This window comes from Mesoplodon densirostris, chromosome 2, assembly GCF_025265405.1.
Source record: "Mesoplodon densirostris isolate mMesDen1 chromosome 2, mMesDen1 primary haplotype, whole genome shotgun sequence".
NCBI lineage: Eukaryota > Metazoa > Chordata > Mammalia > Artiodactyla > Ziphiidae > Mesoplodon > Mesoplodon densirostris.
In genome coordinates, this window is record NC_082662.1 from 124481849 (window position 1) to 124499399 (window position 17551).

The 17551-nt window shown below is 39.5% G+C and overlaps 1 protein-coding gene across 2 annotated transcripts in view; it reads right to left on the minus strand.

Annotated features, from left to right (window-relative positions):
- Positions 1–311: 311 nt before the first annotated feature.
- ALDH9A1 (aldehyde dehydrogenase 9 family member A1) overlaps positions 312–17551 on the minus strand; it is a 29532-nt gene continuing 12292 nt past the window's right edge. The window contains exons 5-11 of one of the 2 annotated variants that reach the window (XM_060090864.1): positions 16112–16308; positions 15300–15440; positions 9929–10117; positions 9626–9713; positions 5955–6096; positions 2611–2723; positions 312–1019 (exon numbers count right to left, since the gene is read on the minus strand). In XM_060090864.1, the coding sequence (XP_059946847.1) occupies positions 925–1019; positions 2611–2723; positions 5955–6096; positions 9626–9713; positions 9929–10117; positions 15300–15440; positions 16112–16308 (965 nt within the window). In that variant the 3' untranslated portion in view covers positions 312–924. The remainder of the gene's footprint in view (positions 1020–2610; positions 2724–5954; positions 6097–9625; positions 9714–9928; positions 10118–15299; positions 15441–16111; positions 16309–17551) is intronic. The other variant, XM_060090865.1, reaches the window with a different exon arrangement.

A 17551-nucleotide genomic window follows, 5' to 3' on the forward strand; every position in this document is an offset into this window, starting at 1 on the left:
CACTATTAAATCTAAATTATTCCCCTGAAAGGAAGATAAGAGGGCAAGATGAGGATCACTGCAACAGTCTGAGAAGTCACCATGATCTGACAGCCGTTTAAGGACAGGCCCAGTTTATCTGGGCTGGGAAGAACATGGAGCCCAGAAGTCTGAATGGGCCACTGAAAGTTCATTACAGCAACAGAAGCCTGCCCCTGTGTACTCACTGCAAAGAAGGTCAAATCCTCTGCCTTAAACGTTTAACTTTAGCCCTATCCTGTGTCCTCCTATAACCCTGAGATGTATATAGCTTCAAAACATGACACTGAAAGGACTGACGGTGTGATTTATTTAGTTTCAGTATACTGCAGTGGATTACAAATAATCTGTACGTTTAAAAGGAAACTCTTCTGTCATAAGAGAGCAAGCTGTAACTCAAGGACTGGAGCTGGTTTCCCCCATCCCCACAGCGCTGGCTCTGGCCAGTCAGCATTCACACACTGACCCAACTATTAGCCAAGCCCTCTCTCTCGACTGCCAGCCTTCTGAATGGAATGACAAGGGGCCATGTCTTTAAAAATGTCAAGGAGCAGAAATCTCTGCTGATTCCCCCTGAAACCTCTAAAGGCACGGGTTCTTTAAAGCAAGCTAGAGAATGAACCTGTCAGTGGGTCGGCTCTGTGGAAGAGCGGCTCTCAAAGATTTCACAGAAATTTGCTTTAAGGAAAATCACAGCTTTCTTGATTAGCATCTAAAAGGCACTTACGCACATTTTCACTTAGGAAATTGATTGAGCGATGAAGAGTAACACTGAACCATTCTCTTATCCTGAATGGCCAACATTCTGGATCTCAACTGGTAGGTGGCTGTGCACCGCCGCAGTCAAGAGAGCCGGTTCTCATTATTCCCAGGCCCGGCCGTGTTCACTGGCTTCACTGCACATTTTCAAAAAGCAGACTCCACGTCACCCATCTCCACGCACACAGTCTTTAGTTGTGAATAATATTCAATTGTCACACGGCCATTCTCTCTGCCAAACCCTGAAAGGAAGAGAAGGGGTGAGGGTGAGCCACTGCGGTAATCCAGCCACAGTGACCTGAAGAAACAGGCACTGCTCCCAGGGCTGGAGAATAGCACAGAGCCGAGAAGTTCTGGGATCAAGTCCTCAACAGCATGTATTAACTGTGGAGCTAGATGCGGGAAAAGGGACACACTAGCCCTCGGGGATGGGGAAATATTTAGGTTTCATTTCTTACCAGTATGACTCTTAACTTCTAGTATCTACTTACTGTTCTAGACTAAGGTCTAAAAATGTTCAGACTTTCTTATCAAGCATTAGAGCATTCTCTACAATTATCAATAACCTGATGCCTTTGAAAGTCAGTGCTAACTTAAAACTTAACTCTACATAATAGGCTTATTAACCTTCTCTTATACTAAATCTGTAAGAGCACCTACTATTTATACTCTGTCCACTCACGTGGGGAGTGGACCCTTTAGGCTCTCAGGTTACTCAAAGCCAAGACACTGCCCAAGCAATAGTAGATGAGGTTACGTGCTAAAAGGACAGCATTCCTTGTGGCCCCTACCCCAGACTGAGGCAGGCTCTGAATCCTAAGAGCAAGGCCCAGTCTCCAAAAATGCACATCTCCAGGGGGCATCATTCCAAATGGGACATACACAATGGCCCTGCTAAGGCCTCACTCTGCCTTTTGTTCCTTTCCAAATCCTCTCAGCACGGAGCCCATTGGGCATGTTAGGCCAGCTTTCTGTCCCTCTCATCTCATATAGGCATATCCATGGGCACTGATCCAAAGATTCAGGTTTAGGGAAGGGAAAGCTGGCCTCAGAGGCCCCACTGAGGCCAAAGCTGCAGATTCCAAACAAACTGAGGGTTATGAATGAATAAAACAGAGCCTTGGTTCCTACCCTGCATTTAGGTCTGTGTTACAGCTCCTCCAGGTACCCCATAGGGAAAAGAATGACTAGTGAAGTATGACTAAAGAATGCCAGAATGATACCAAACGCAATACCAAATAAAACTGTCAAATTAACACCCACCATCTCATCATCATTCATCCATGTTTATGTTTGCCAACACTGTGATGGACATAAATATCTGCCAGGAGACTAGGGGTCGGACTCTTAGAATGGTGCACCTACAAAGTCCAAACCAATTTCCATACAGAATTGGTGAAATTAGCAACAAACTCCAAAGAAAGAACCTCAAAGTAATGGCTATGTTCCTGATGCCTCAAATCTCCTGACAGACTAGATTTACAAACTTGCCATGGTTAGAATGCCTAGGGGTGGTTTTACACTTAATGGCAATCACAGACTGTGAGGAAAAAGTAATCCTACCCATGAGATAAACCTTTTTCAGATATATGCCAGCTGTTCACAATCCAGTCTACACATCAAAGACTTCTGGAGAGCTTTTGGAAAAAATAAAGATGCTCAGCTTCCATTCCCAGAGATGGTTACAGTGGGCCTGGGGAGGACCAGGAATTCATATACTTTTCCAGGTGATTCTGATACACACACAGGTTTAGGAACCTGTTCCATAAGGACTGAATTATGACCAGTGTCTCTAGAGACAGGGGTTTGCTTTCACAGTTCCCAGATCCTCACCTGACTTCTTATATCCACCAAAGGGCAACTCCACTGGGCTGACATTATAGTTGTTAATGAAGCACATTCCAGCCTGAAGCTCAGCCACCACTCTGTGGGCACGCTGGATGTCCCTATGAAGAAAAAAATGCATTGGTTATTCACAGTTTCTTTTTTTTCTTTTTTATCTTATTTTTATTTTTATTTTTTTTGCAGTACACGGGCCTCTCACTGTTGTGGCCTCTCCCATTGCGGAGCACGGCTCCAGACACGCAGGCCCAGTGGCCATGGCTCACGGGACTAGCCGCTCCGTGGCATGTGGGATCTCCCCAGACTGGGGCATGAACCCATGTCCTCTGCATTGGCAGGCAGACTCTCAACCACTGCGCCACCAGGGAAGCCCCTATTCACAGTTTCTTTTGCTACAACCTTACCAGGAAAAGTTAGACTGTCACTTCTAAGGGTCTCAAAACATTGCCAAATTCTTGTTTCTTCAAAATGTGTTTTAAAATCTTATACCATCCATGCAAAATAGATAAGGATTTGAATTTTATAGTCGCATCCAAACGCATGTATAAAATAAGCAGCCGCAAGAAGGGTGCCAAAACAATTCAATGGGGGAAAATAGTCTTTTCAACAAATAGTGCTAGAACAACTGGATATACATATGCAAAAGAATGAAGGAAGATCGCTTTCTTACACTACACACAAAAATTAACTCAAATGGGTCACTGACCTAAAATGTCAGAGTGAAAACCACAAAACTCTTTGAAGCTAACAGGAATATATCTTCATGACCTTCGGTTAGATACAATCTTCTTAGACATGACACCCAAAGTAACAGATAAAGAAAAAATAGAATAATTACACTGACAAAATTTTAAAATTTTGTGCTGCAAATGAGACTATCAGGAAAGTAAAAAGACAACTCACAGAAATGCAAATCAAAACTGATACAAGACACCACTGCACAACCTCTGGGATGGCTAAAATCAAGAGAACCGACAATAACAATTGCTGGCTAGGATGTGGAGAAACTGGAACCCTTATACATTGCTGATGGGAATGTAAAATGGTACTGCCACTTTGGAAAACAGTTTAGCAGTTCCTCAAGTAGTTAAACACAGAGTCACCATAGGATCCAGCAATTCCACTCCTGGATATATAACAGAAATGAAATATACAAATATCCACACAAAGACTCATACATGAATGTTCATAGGAGCATTATTCATAATAGCCAAAAAGTAGAAACAGCCCAAATGTCTATCAATGGGTCAATGAATAAACAAAATGTGATATATCCATACAACAGAATATTACTCAGTAGCAGAAAGGAATAAAGTAGTGATACATACTATAACAGTAAATGAACTTTGAGAAGAAGCCAGTAGATGAACTAAGTGAAAGAAGCCAGTCGTGAAGGGTCACATACTGTATGATTTCATCTACGTAAAATATTCAAAATATGCAAATCTATAAAGACAAAGTAGATCAGTGGTTGCCAGGGACTGGGGGGAAGGGAAAATGCAGAGTAGCTGTTATTGTTCTTAGAATGAAGAAAATGTTCTAAAATTAGATTATAATGACAGTTGTACAATCTGTAAATATACTAAAAACTATTGAATTGTACAATTTAAATAGGTGAATTGTTTGGTACATGAATTATCCCAACAAAGCTGTTTTTAAAAAAAAAAAAAAAGAAAAGGAGTTACCCTCCTTGTAACTGGCCTTTGTCTGTATCTTGGTGGCAAAGCAAAGCAAGAGGAGAGGCTTATCCCACTCAATCCTCAAATCAGAAAAAGCAGCTCCTGGGACTTCCCTGGTTGTGCAGTGGTTAAGACTCCACACTCCCAGTGCAGGGGCCCTGGGTTCGATCCCTGGTCAGGAAACTAGATCCCACATGCATGCTGCAACTAAGAGTTCACATGCCACAACTAAAGAGCCCTCCTGCCACAACTAAGGAGCCCACATGCACAACTAAGACCTGGCACAACCAAATAAATAAATAAATAAATAGTTTAAAATATACATATATATACAAAAAAAAAAAAAAAAAAAGCAGCTCCTGGGAATTCCCTGGCGGTCCAGTGGTTAAGACTCTGTGCTTTCATTGCCAAGGGCCTGGGTTCAATCCCTGGTCGGGGAACTAAGATCCTGTAAGCTGTGAGGCACAGCCCAAAAACACAAAGCAAAACAAAACAAAACAAAACAAACAAAAAAGCAGCTCCTCAGAGAGGACTTTTAGGGTAGTGAAACTACTCTGTATGATATTACAACAGTGAGTACAAGTTATTATACATTTGTCCAAACCCATAGGATGCACACCAAGAGTGAACCCTAATGTGGACTATAGTCTTTGGGTGATAAAGATGTGTTCATGTAGCTTCATCAATTCTAACAACTGTTCCACTCTGGTGGGGGATGTGGATCATGGGGGAGACTATGCATGTGTGGGGCAGGGGTAGCTGGGAAATCTCTGTACTTCCACTCAGTTTTTCAGTGAACCTAAAAGTGCTCTTAAAAATAAAGTCTATTAAAAAAAAAAAAAAGTAGCTCCTCACTTTTTCCTTCAGAACTCAAAAAGAAGCTATTACATCAGGTCCTCAAGGGAGACTTGGATCTTCCATCCCACGTGCCTGACCACAAAACTACAAAAAATAATAACCTTGTATGTCACTAAAGAAACAGCATAATCCCAAGTGTAAACAGTCTTAGAAAACTGCCTACTACTGCCAAAGACTAATCAGAATTTGTACATAAACAAGCAATCTGCAAGAATTTTCTAAGAAATTTTTCTGCAAAATCACTTTTTGTTTTTCTTATAGTGGCTAAAGTTTATGTACAAAGATATTAATCCCAACATTACTTACAACAGTTAAAATTGGAAATAGCACCCTAAATACACAACAATAGAAAAAAGGCCCACACGTGTTACATGCATTACAATTTAAGGACTACTATAAAGCTAAAAATCATGGCTTTGAAGGATACTGCCCAGTATTTATATGCTTACGGATTTCTAAATTCCTTGACATACATGTTTTTAATAGGCACCTAACATGATGCTTTACATAGATCAGAAACTTAAATATTTATTCAGTGTATGAATGAAAAAAGGATAGAATTTTCATCAATAAAGCTAATAGCTTAATTTAAACTCAACACTAGGGTTCTCTGGCTATTCAGGGCTAACTGTGAAATGCTACTTTGCCATCTTTTGACTTTAGCTGAAGCAAATAGAAAGTGCTGATGAAAATGCAGTGAGGACAAACTCCAGTGAGGGAATAAGATCAATTAAATATCTAAGAAGACACTGCAGCCCCATTTCTTCAAAGCCATTTGGGGTGTCCTTCCCCACCTACCTGGTGAAGACACCAGCTGCTAGTCCGAAAGTGGTATCATTGGCTCTTTCCAGAACCTCAGCTTCAGTGTCAAATGATAAAATGGACATAACCGGTCCAAAAATCTCTTCTTTCACACAGGTCATGTCATCTCTACAATTAGCTGCAAACATTATTAAAAAACCAAACATCAGCAAAGGAATGATTATTTCTGGCACGTTAAAATTTCCTGTTCATAGTAAACAGTGAATACACGGCTTTAGAGAAATTTCAATGTGACATTTTCAGTGTGAATATAAATCCGAGCATCCTTTCTGCATGACGATTTAACACTACATATTAAGGAGCCATGGCCTCTGTGTTCATTCTAAATCTACTTTTTTGAATTCATCATAAGGAAATAGCTAATGAGGTGTACAAGGATGTACATACAAGGACTTCCATCACAACATTCCTGTGACAGTCAAAACTAGAAGCAACAAACTAGACATCCAAAATAGATGGGATGATCACGTGAATGGTACACAACCCAATGATGAACTTCTATGAAGCCTCAAAAAGTAATGTTTTGGAGACTTCCCTGGTGGTCCAGTGTTAAGAATCCGCCTTCCAATGCAGAGGACGCAGGTTCGATCCCTGGTTGGGGAACTAAGACCCCACATGCCGCAGGGCAGCTAAGCTCACGCGCCACAACTAGAGAGCCCACGTGCCTCAACTACTGAGCCTGTGTGCCCTGGCGCCCACATGCCACAACTACAGAAGCCCGCGTGCCACAACTAAAGAAGCCCGTGCACCACAACACAGACTCAGCGCGGCCAAAATAAAAAAAAAACAAAAAACAAAAAAACGGTGTGTGTGTGTGTGGGTGTGTGTGTGTGTGTAGGATGCACTCCAAATGAATTAAAATGATTACTAAAAAAAAAGTAATGTTTTTGAAGAAAATTTAATAAGTAAATGCTCATGATTAACACTCACTGAAAAAGGTACAAACTGTATATATCCTCCCAATTTCTGTTAAAATGTTACACATGACTAACATTTTTTATATTTTTTCACATTTTCTTAATGACCCTGATATGATTAGAATGAGAAACAATATTTTTAAAAAAATACAATGTAAAAATAATAACTTAGAAATAATTGAAAGTGTTCATTTTATATGAAAATGTACTTAAGTTTTTAAGTTGCTAATTCCCTAAAAAGATTAAATTCACACTTGACATTTTAAAACATGCATATATGTCTAAAGAAGCTCATATATTTAGATGTGAAATACTGAAAGACAGTGGTGCTTTTATCCACACTTTGGCTGAAGAACAGCTCACCTCAATGCTGGCAACCACGCATGGAGTGAGACATGTTGTTTGTAAGGTTGTGTGATACATGTAAACAATGTGGAGGCAGAAAAACAGCTTGAGAACCCTACTTTAAACACCAGCTTTACACTAGCCAAAGCTAAAAACCAACTTCTCACATATCTACAAAGAGGAGGACCCTAAAATCTCATAAGAGATGAAACAGAGCTTGTGCATACAAAGTAAGAACAGCACTCTGGTCGTCTGTATGTTACACTGTACTCTGAGGACACCTAAACTATCTTCAAAGGTATATTAAATAATTTTAGGTTGTGTTTAAGGATAGTTTATTATAATCAAATCTTTGAAAATTACTAATCCACATACAATTTTTAGGGAAACTGTTAGCCAGAATATTAAATTACTCAAGACAATTCATTACCCAACAGTCCCAGAATACAGTTTGTCTTACACAGGTTGATAACACAGTATGGCTCTGTGTGCAATGCATTCTATATTGGAGAGTCAAAAGAGATGAGGGGATAAAGCGGCAGTTGATGTTACGAGGAAAGAAAAGGTTCCTGCCCCACACATAACACTCATTATACTTTAGCCCCAAATCTCAAGTAAATGAATCTAAAGATTGAGGTTCTGGAGTCATTCTCAAACTTTAACGTGTAAAAATGAACTGAGGACTTATTAACATGCAGATCTCAAGGTCCTGGGCCCTGAGAGTGACATTTGGGGGTCTAGGGCAGGGACCAGAAATCTGCATTTTTAACAAGTTTTCCAAGTGATACTGACACTGTAGATGACAAACAAGGCTTTCAGAATCACTAGAATGAAGTTAAGGTAGTTAGCTCCCTGTCATTTGCATAGGTTCACAGTTTGTTTAAAAATATTTTTTTTCCTAATTGTAAAATACATGTTCTCTGTAGAAAATCTGTAATATTCAGAAATGCACAAAGTATAATAAAAAATCACCTTTAATCCCAGCATCTAGAGAAATCCACTATCAATATTATGATGCAGACTTCCCTGGTGGCACAGTGGTTAAGAATCTGCCTGCCAATGCGGGGGACACTGGTTCCAGCCCTGGTCTGGGAAGATCCCACAGGCCATGGAGCAACTAAGCCCATGCACCACAATTACTGAGCCTGTGCTCTAGAGCCCGTGAGCCACAACTACTGAGCCCCCGTGCCACAACTACTGAAGCCCATGCACCTAGAGCCCATGCTCCACAACAAGAGAAGCCACTGCAATGAGAAGCCCACGCACCACGACGAAGAGTATCCCCCACTCACCACAACTAGAGAAAGCCCATGTGCAGCAATGAAGACCCAACACAGCCAAAAATAAATAAATAAAATAAATTTATTTTTAAAAAAACCAAAAAACCTGATTCCTTTGAAAAAATATGATGCATATTCTCTGTTCCTTCTTTTTCCCATGCACATATTTGATTTTTAATAGATTTGGGATAATACCATATACACTACTGTTTAACCTGTATTTTCTATGTAAAAACATATAGTAAGTTTTCCCTCTTCCTTAATAGCTACAAGCTAATCCATGGCATGGATGCTAAATTCACAGCCCTTAAACCTCAGCAGATCCTTAGCTTTTTAGCAAGACCTAAAAGGTTAAACTGCACCAAATATCAAGTGTTGAAAAGTGTGACACCACTATCAACCTTGGGGACAAAAATCAGCTGAATCTATCTTCAGGATAAGGTGTAAGGAATTATACAACATAATTCCATCTATATATAGTTTTTTAAAGCCAAGGAAACTAGCAATATTTTTATAGGAGATACTAACATACAATATAAAATGACACAGAAAAGTAAATGACAACAACAACATCTAGAACAGTGTCACCCCCCAGTAGAAGAGAAGGAGCTGGGTGTGAGGACAGTAGGATGACCACATACTTGACTGTCCAAACCAGGAGATGTTTCAGATTGAAAGGAAGTGCTAAAATTGTTATATCATATAATTTTTGAAAATATTAATATATTGTCCAACAAATTGGTTTTATTATATTGATGACCTAAAGTTCAAAGAAAAGCACATTCTTTACCAACTTTCTTGAGAAAAGAAATTCATTACTGAATTTTTAACAAACATGCCCTTTCATTTTTTTTGGAGTGCCTTGATTCTAGAACAACAGCTGTACACCCAGTTAAGTCCCAGGTAACTGATATTATTGTCCAAGAAGAGAAGGGGCACATATGAGGCTTCCAAGGTAAGGGAGGACTTCTACTCCTTAAATCTGAGTAGCGGGGACACACAGTTTGCCAACCCTTGCCTTATACCATATACACAGTTTATAAATATTCTTGTCTATCTGACATTTAATCCAAACTGTTTAAAAGCAAACAAGAAGAGGACATACTTAACACACAAGGTCTCATGTAATACCCATCCTTTAATTTGGGATCTTCAGGTACGTAGAGGTCTCCACCACATAATACTTTAGCACCCTGCCAAAAAAGAAAAAAGAACGCATATTTTATGTTAAACATAAAACCCCAGTATGCATTACCGAAATGCCACTTGTGTCCTGAACAAATGCACACTTAGTCACTCCACTGCGAGTACAATGCAGAATACAGCTCCCAAATGGATATGCCCATAGGAAAGAAGCATAGAGCAAGTAACCTAGGAGTAACTACCCCTCCCCCTCCTCTCATCTCACCTCCACCTTTGCCACTTTAACAAACCCAAGGACTCGCTCCAGATGTGGTCGGTTGATCAGGGGACCCATCCTTGTATCTTCCAGAAGGGGATCTCCAATTTTTATCCTTTGGGTCTGTTTCACCACTTCCTCTGAAAATTGATCAAGAATTTCCTTTTGCACAAATACCCTTGTACCATTACAACAAACCTAAAGGACAGACACATAAAAATTTATATGTAGATGAGGGGGAAAAAAGGAAAAGGAAAAAAAGTCCAACAGCTTTAAATTTAAAAGAGACAGTATACTTTCTTTAAAGGTTAGTTCCATTTCTAAAAATAATCACCATACTGAATAGGATCACACATGTAATTGTGGACATAGTACCCCACACACAAACTCTCTGCCCTTTGAGATAAAAGTTATGCCTCTGTTTTTGTATAAATTTCCTTAAAGTAATTAATAGATCCATATGACCCACAGGACTTTTCCTATTTCCTCATCTCAGATGCTCAATTTGGCTGTATATTTTGAGAGCAGGAGGTAAGAGTGGAAGGGACTGAAGAGTAAAAATAGATCAAGAACTGAGGCCTTGAGTCTAATAAAAACCTAGGGCAGTTCAGAGTCAATGTTTGTCTCTAAAACCACAAGTAATGGGACTTCCCTGGTGGTGCAGTGGTTAAGAATCCCCCTGCCAATGCAGGGGACATGGGTTCAATCCCTGGTCTGGGAAGATCCCACATGCCACAGAGCAACTAAACCCATGCGTCACAACTAGTGAGCCTGCACTCCAGAGCCTGCAAGGCACAACTACTGAGCCTGCGTGACACAACTACTGAAGCCCGTGTGCCTAGAGCCCGTGCTCCGCAACAAGAGAAGCCACCACAATGAGAAGCCCACACAGCGCTACGAAGAGTAGCCCAGTAGCCCCTGCTCGCCGCAACTAGAGAAAGCCCGCACACAGTGCCGAAGACCCAACGCAACCAAAATTTTAAAAAAACACACACACACAAGTAATGACTATTTAGACCTCCCACAGACATGAACATAAATACTACTCAAATGCTATCAGAACAGTAGAATAGAAAAGAAAGTCCAAAAATAGATCCAAGTACTCAAGGAAATTTAGTTTATGATAAAGGTAGAATCTAAAACCACTAGAGTAAAGATGAATTAGTAACAAATGGTTCCACTGGTTAGCCATGTGGAAAATAAGATACAATCTCATACTGTACACAGGAGTAAACCCCAAATGTATAAGGAATCTAAATATAGAATAAAAAACCAATTACCAAGAGAAAATATAGGTGAATTCTTCTATAACTTAGGTGCAGGAAAAGGTTTTCTAACTAGTACTCAAAATCTAGATGCAATGAAAGAAAAAAAATGATAAATTTGACTACATAAAATTAATCATCTTTTGCATGGCAAAAACATCCTAAACAAAGCCAAGACAACAAACTGGAAGAAAACATTTACAACATACATCACAGATAAAGGATACTATCACCAATATTTAAATAACTTATAAAAACTGAGGGAAAATCAAAACTAATAGTATAACACACCAAAAAAAGTGAAGTTGGAAATTCCCTGGCAGCCCAGTGGTTAAGACTTGGCGCTTTCACTGCCAAGGGCCCGGGTTTGATCCCTTGGGGGGATCAAACCTTTGGGGAACTGAGATCCTGCAAGTGTTGCAGCACGGCCAAAAAGAAAAAAAGTGAACTTCACTATGTGTGAATAAGAAAAAAATCTCTACAAAAAGAATTGAAGGAAATGACTAGATGTTCAATATAAAATTGGATAAAAGTTATGCACAATTCACACACACATATAAATGGTCCTTAAGCCTAGAAAAGATGTTCAATCTCATTCATAATTAGAGAATTGAAATTAAAACTACAATGAAGTATCACCCCTTACCTCATGAGGAAATAGGCACACATATATTGTTGGTAGGAATGCAAGTTGGTCCAAGCCATTTGGAGGGGAATATGGCACTATCTTATAAAATTATATATGCACTCAACATCACTAATCATAAGGGAAATATAAATAAAAACCTACAGTGAGATACTACTTCACATCTACTCTGATGGCTGTGACCAAAAAAACCAGAAAATAACAAGTACTGGCAAGGATGTGGAGAAATTAGAGCCTTTGTGCACTGTTGGTGAGAATGTAAAATGGCGCAGCTGCTGTAGAAAACAGTACGGCAATTCCTTGAAAAATTAAACACAGAATTACTATATGATCTAGAAATTCCACTTCTGGGTATATACCCAAAAGAAGTGAAAGCGGGGACTTGAATAGATATTTGTACATCAATGTTCATAGCAGTACTAGTCACAATAGCCAAAGGTAGCAATAACCTAAATGTCCACCGGTAGATGAATGGATAAAGAAAATGTGGCATACATATACAACGGGATACTATGCAATCTTGAAAAGGAAGAAAAATCTGACACATGCTACAACATAGATAAACCTTAAAGACCTTAAGTGAAATAAGCCAGACACAAAAGGACTAATACTGTTTGATTCCACTTATATGAGATACCTAGAATAGTCAAATCCATATAGATAGAAAGTAGAATAGTGGTTACCAGGGACTGGGAAGAAAAGGATATATGAAGTTATTGTTTAATGTGTAGAGTTTCAGTCCTGTAAGATGAAAAGAGTTCTAGAGGTGGATGGTCGTGATGGCTGCATAACAATGTGAATGTACTTAATGCCACTGGACTGTACACTCAAAAATGATTAACATGGTCAATTTTATATTATATATATTTTACCACAAAAAAATAGGCACAAAAAATTACATATACATTTACCACTTCTAGGAATTTACTCTGAAAATATATCTCCAACAATGTGAACACACACATGCACAAGGTTATTCACTGCAGAACTGTTTGTAATCACAAAATACTGGAAACTAAATGCCCATCCAAAAGAGAGTAGTTGAATAAACTAACAGCTATACAAGGAATTATACTACACAGCTATAAAGAAGAAAGAAGATTTCTATGAAATGAAGTGATTTCCAGGTGAAAAAAGCAAAAAGCAAAACAGTAATTCTAATATGCTATCCTTTTCGTTGAGGAAAGAAGAGAAAATAAGAAATATACAGTACCTGGTCATTTGTGTAAAAAGAAATAGGAAGGAAAAATGAGAAACAGGTTTGGCTGGATAGGGATGGACTGGAAGAAGGAGGGAACGGGAGTGGGTACAAGGGATAGGAGGAGTGCCATTTCTGTTTTTGCTTTTTTGGTAAAATTCTGACATTTAGATCCATGTTAGTATTTCGCCTAAAGCAAGAATTGGTGAAAATAAACCCCAAATGAAATACAAACAGAAACGAATAAACTCATTATTTAAAATGAATATCATAACCATACTGAAGGGGGTGGTAAGGAAGAACTGACTCATTAACTTCTGAACACAGAATTTTAACTGTACCCCAGGCTAAAGACAAAAAGAGCTGTAAAAAAAAAATGTTGCACTCTAGTTAGAAGGTTTATTTTTCACAGTAGTGTACTTTCACAAATCTGAAACTATTACAAACATATTCTAGGACGGAGTAATTACATATATTGTGAGTAATGGAAGCTAAATGTCTCACTGTCAGAGAAGGAAATTATAAATATGAAAGGAAGGAGGCTAAAATAAACCTTGCAGTATTGGAATGATTGGAAATATCTGTATAAACTTGTAGTTATTAATATAGATGGATTCATAAATAGATGTGTGTGTGCATACATACATATATGCCAATTATATATTTCCCGGCTCTGGCCTCTCAGAAGACATAGGAGCAATGACACTCCAGTAGAAACAAGTACACCTGGCACCCAGATCTTGGTTTCTAAATACCATTTACCACTAAATGGAACCAAGCCTCTTTAGAGAAACGGCTCATTACAGAGCTCCACCAGAGAAAGCACAAGATGTGTCTAGAACACCTTGCTGTGCCAGGAAGGAAAGAAGTGCTCAAAGAATAGTGAGAACATATCAAAAAGTCACAGAAAGAGGCTCCCACTATCTGAATCTGCAATTATTTGAGCATCAAAATAAATACTACTAGTAATGGGTTATAACTTGCAGAATGAGATAAGAATCCATGGATCCATGCTGATATAATGAATGAAAAACAAACTAGGGAAAAGGGAAAAAAGTTCTTTCTTGTAATAGTGAACTATTAGAAGGAGTAACAGAATTGGAAATACACCACTTGGTGACCACCAGAAAAAAATGTTTCCAGCAAACATCAACAAAGGGTGCTAACACTAGTAAGTCAAAGTTTGATACGGAACAAGATAGTCTCACTTTATCTCCTACAATATACTTATTAACCACAAAGGAAAAAACAATAACTTCACAGTAAAGACCCACCTTAAGCAAGTGATCAAAGTCAGCAACACCACTGTGAAATATAAAACATCCTTTTTGTGGTGTTTTGCCAAAAATGCATAACCTGAGTCCAATTAAAAAACAAACAAACAAACAAAACCTAGACAGACCCAAAATGAGGGACATTCCACAAAATAAATGGCCTGTATTCTTCAAAAATGTCAAAGTCCTGAAAGGTAAGAATGACTTTAAAACTGTTCCAGATTAAGTGAAATTAAAGAGACACAACAAGTAAATGCAATGCATCCTCCTGGATTAGATCTTGGACCAGCAAAAAAAAAAATTGTTTCTAAAAGGACATTAGTCAAACAAATGGAGAAATCTGAATAAGGGCTATAGATTGAGTAATAGTACTACATTAATATCAAGTTATATATTTTACTAAGTATTTTGTGCTTATTTAAGAGAATGCACTTGTTTTTAGGAAATACACATAGGAATGTAGAGGTTAGGGATCTTCTGTCTGCAACTTTCAAACAGATCAGAAAAAAAACAGTAATAATATGCATATGTAGGTATAGACATACCAACAGAATGGTAAATGTGATAAAATGTTAACACTGAGGGACCTGGTCCAAAGATAGATTGGAATTCTTTATACTATTTGTGTAACTTTTCTGTAAGTCTGAAATTATTTCAAAATAACAAGCTTTAAAACACGCTGTGAGGGCTTCCCTGGTGGCGCAGTGGTTGAGAGTACGCCTGCTGATGCAGGGGACACGGGTTCGTGCCCCGGTCCGGGAAGATCCCACATGCCACAGAGCGGCTGGGCCCGTGAGCTATGGCCGCCGAGCCTGCGCGTCTGGAGCCTGTGCTCCGCAACAGGAGAGGCCGTAACAGTGAGAGGCCCGCGTACCGCAAAAAAAAAAAAAAAGTGGGAGGCCTGCGTACCGAAAAAAAAAAAAAAAAAAAAAAAACCACGCTGTGAGATGAAGGGGTGGAGATTCCCATTAAACCTCTTCCAGGGTCAGGTACACACCTCGCCTTGCGTGAGGAAGTTGGCCATCAGTGCCCCCTTCACAGCATTCTTCATATCACAATCTGAGAAGATGATCAGTGGAGACTTGCCTCCAAGTTCCAAGGTAACAGGTTTAATTCCTTTAGCTGACATCTCCATGATCTTACAGAACAAGAACAAAAGCATTCAGAAGTCTAACACCAATGAGATTACGTGCTACGTTAACAAGATCCTGACCCACCAAAGTCATCTTGAACTATGCATGACCTGCAGCCTTGTTCTCAGTATACTTTGTCCTCTGTCTACTTGAAATATTCTTTTCCAGAACACTGAAGAGAATCCACAGAATTGCACTTGATAGTCTGAATAGGGAGTTCATTTAAAAAATACTGTCAATTCCCCTGACCGTCATGGGCAGAAACTCTTTTGTATTACTGTTACTATGTTCAAGGCGGACAGAGTTCCGAGCACAAACTGAGGTCAAAACAATGAATCTGAAATAAACTGAGAAAATACCCTTTCTTCCGAGGTGGCTGCTATAGATGAGGTAAGTCACCAAACAATACAAGTGGCAGCTCAGGGCCTGCCCTCTCAGACACAGGCAGGAGAAGATGACTCCCATCCCCAGTGAGCCTAACACCAGTGGGCTGTTCTAATTATCCTTCATACTTTTAAAGCACACTTCAGACCTCTGCCCAATAATACCTACAGCCTCCCTGCCAATACAAGCTGGGTAAAATCAGAGGATAAGCCTCCAACATATATTCTGGGGAGGCTTGACACAGCCGGATCTACATGCCATTTATGTTCTCCTATACTGGTCTTGTCTTCACCTTTGAGCCAGTGGGCACACTTCCAGTGAAGGAGACTTTGGCCACATCGCGATGCTGACACAGAAACTGGCCTGTGGCAGCCCCTCCTTGCACCACGTTGAAGAGCCCAGGAGGCACACCGGCCTCAGTATAGACTTCAGCCAGCAGCAGTGTGGACACAGGTGTGAAGGGAGAAGGTTTAAAGACCATGGCGTTACCTGTATTACCGAGACACAAACACAGGAAGACTTTTAAGACAGGATCCTTTGAAGACAGGACAAGAAGGACACATCAAGAACAACTCCAATTGTTTCCTTTTTTAAAAATTTAATTAATTAATTTATTTATTTATTTATTTTTGGCTGTGTTGGGTCTTCATTGCTGCATGCGGGCTTTCTCTAGTTGCGGTGAGCGGGGGCTACTCTTTGTTGTGGTGTGCAGGCTTCTCATTGCGGTGGCTTCTCTTGTTGCGGAGCACGGGCTCTAGGCGCACAGGTTCAGTAGCTGTGGCACACGGTCTTAGTTGCTCTGTGGCCTATGGGATCTTCCCGGACCAGAGCTCAAACCCGTGTCCCCCCTGCATTGGCAGCTGGATTCTTAACCACTGCACCACCAGGGAAGCCCCTCCAATTGTTTCCTGTTCCCCATCAAATGCTAGGTCAAAAATGTTATTAATAAGTAAATATATCTTGCTCTTCCCACTTTGGTTTCTCTCATTAAACAGACCCCAAGCCACACACTTGCAGTGTCTCAGCCAATAATACCTTACACTTGCATATCTAGGCCTTTTTGCATATATTAATCTCATTTAACATTTGCAACAGTAGTAAGAAGTAGGTATGATCAGACCCATTTTATAAGAGTTGAAACTGAAGACCAGAAAGGTTAATTAATTTGATGCAAGTACCCAAAGCTAGTAACTTAATTCTATTTCTCCTCTATCACAGAGAAATGTGCAAAAAGAACGTGAAGCAGCAGAAAGAAAAAAGCTGCATTTCAATACAGTGTCCTAATAGCAAAGCTTTTTTAACCTGACAGTTTTTCTAAGGTACAATGTCTTCTTTTCCGACAGATTCTTCTCTTTAAATAGCGTGAGAAAACTTTTTGTTAATCAGCCAAAGCTTCTCCGATGAAAGCCTTATCACTTCTCTTAAGACACAAATGAAGGAGGAAGTTTATCTTCTGCTTCCTAAATGAAGTCAAAATTCCTAAGTGCTACCCCCTACACAGAAATTCATGCCCAGAATTCCTGTCCATAAAGGAAGAGAACTTACAAGTAGCACAAATCTAATTCATTTGACAGTTTTAAAAAAAAAAGACCTCCAAGACCAAAATTAACTTTCTTCCTTCCCATAAACAAAAATAAATTAAATAAAAATGGGAATAATGTAGACACGATCTGTGTGTATAACGTCAAAGCTCCATAAGGGGTAGGGCAGGGGTGAAACCGTGTCCTGGGAG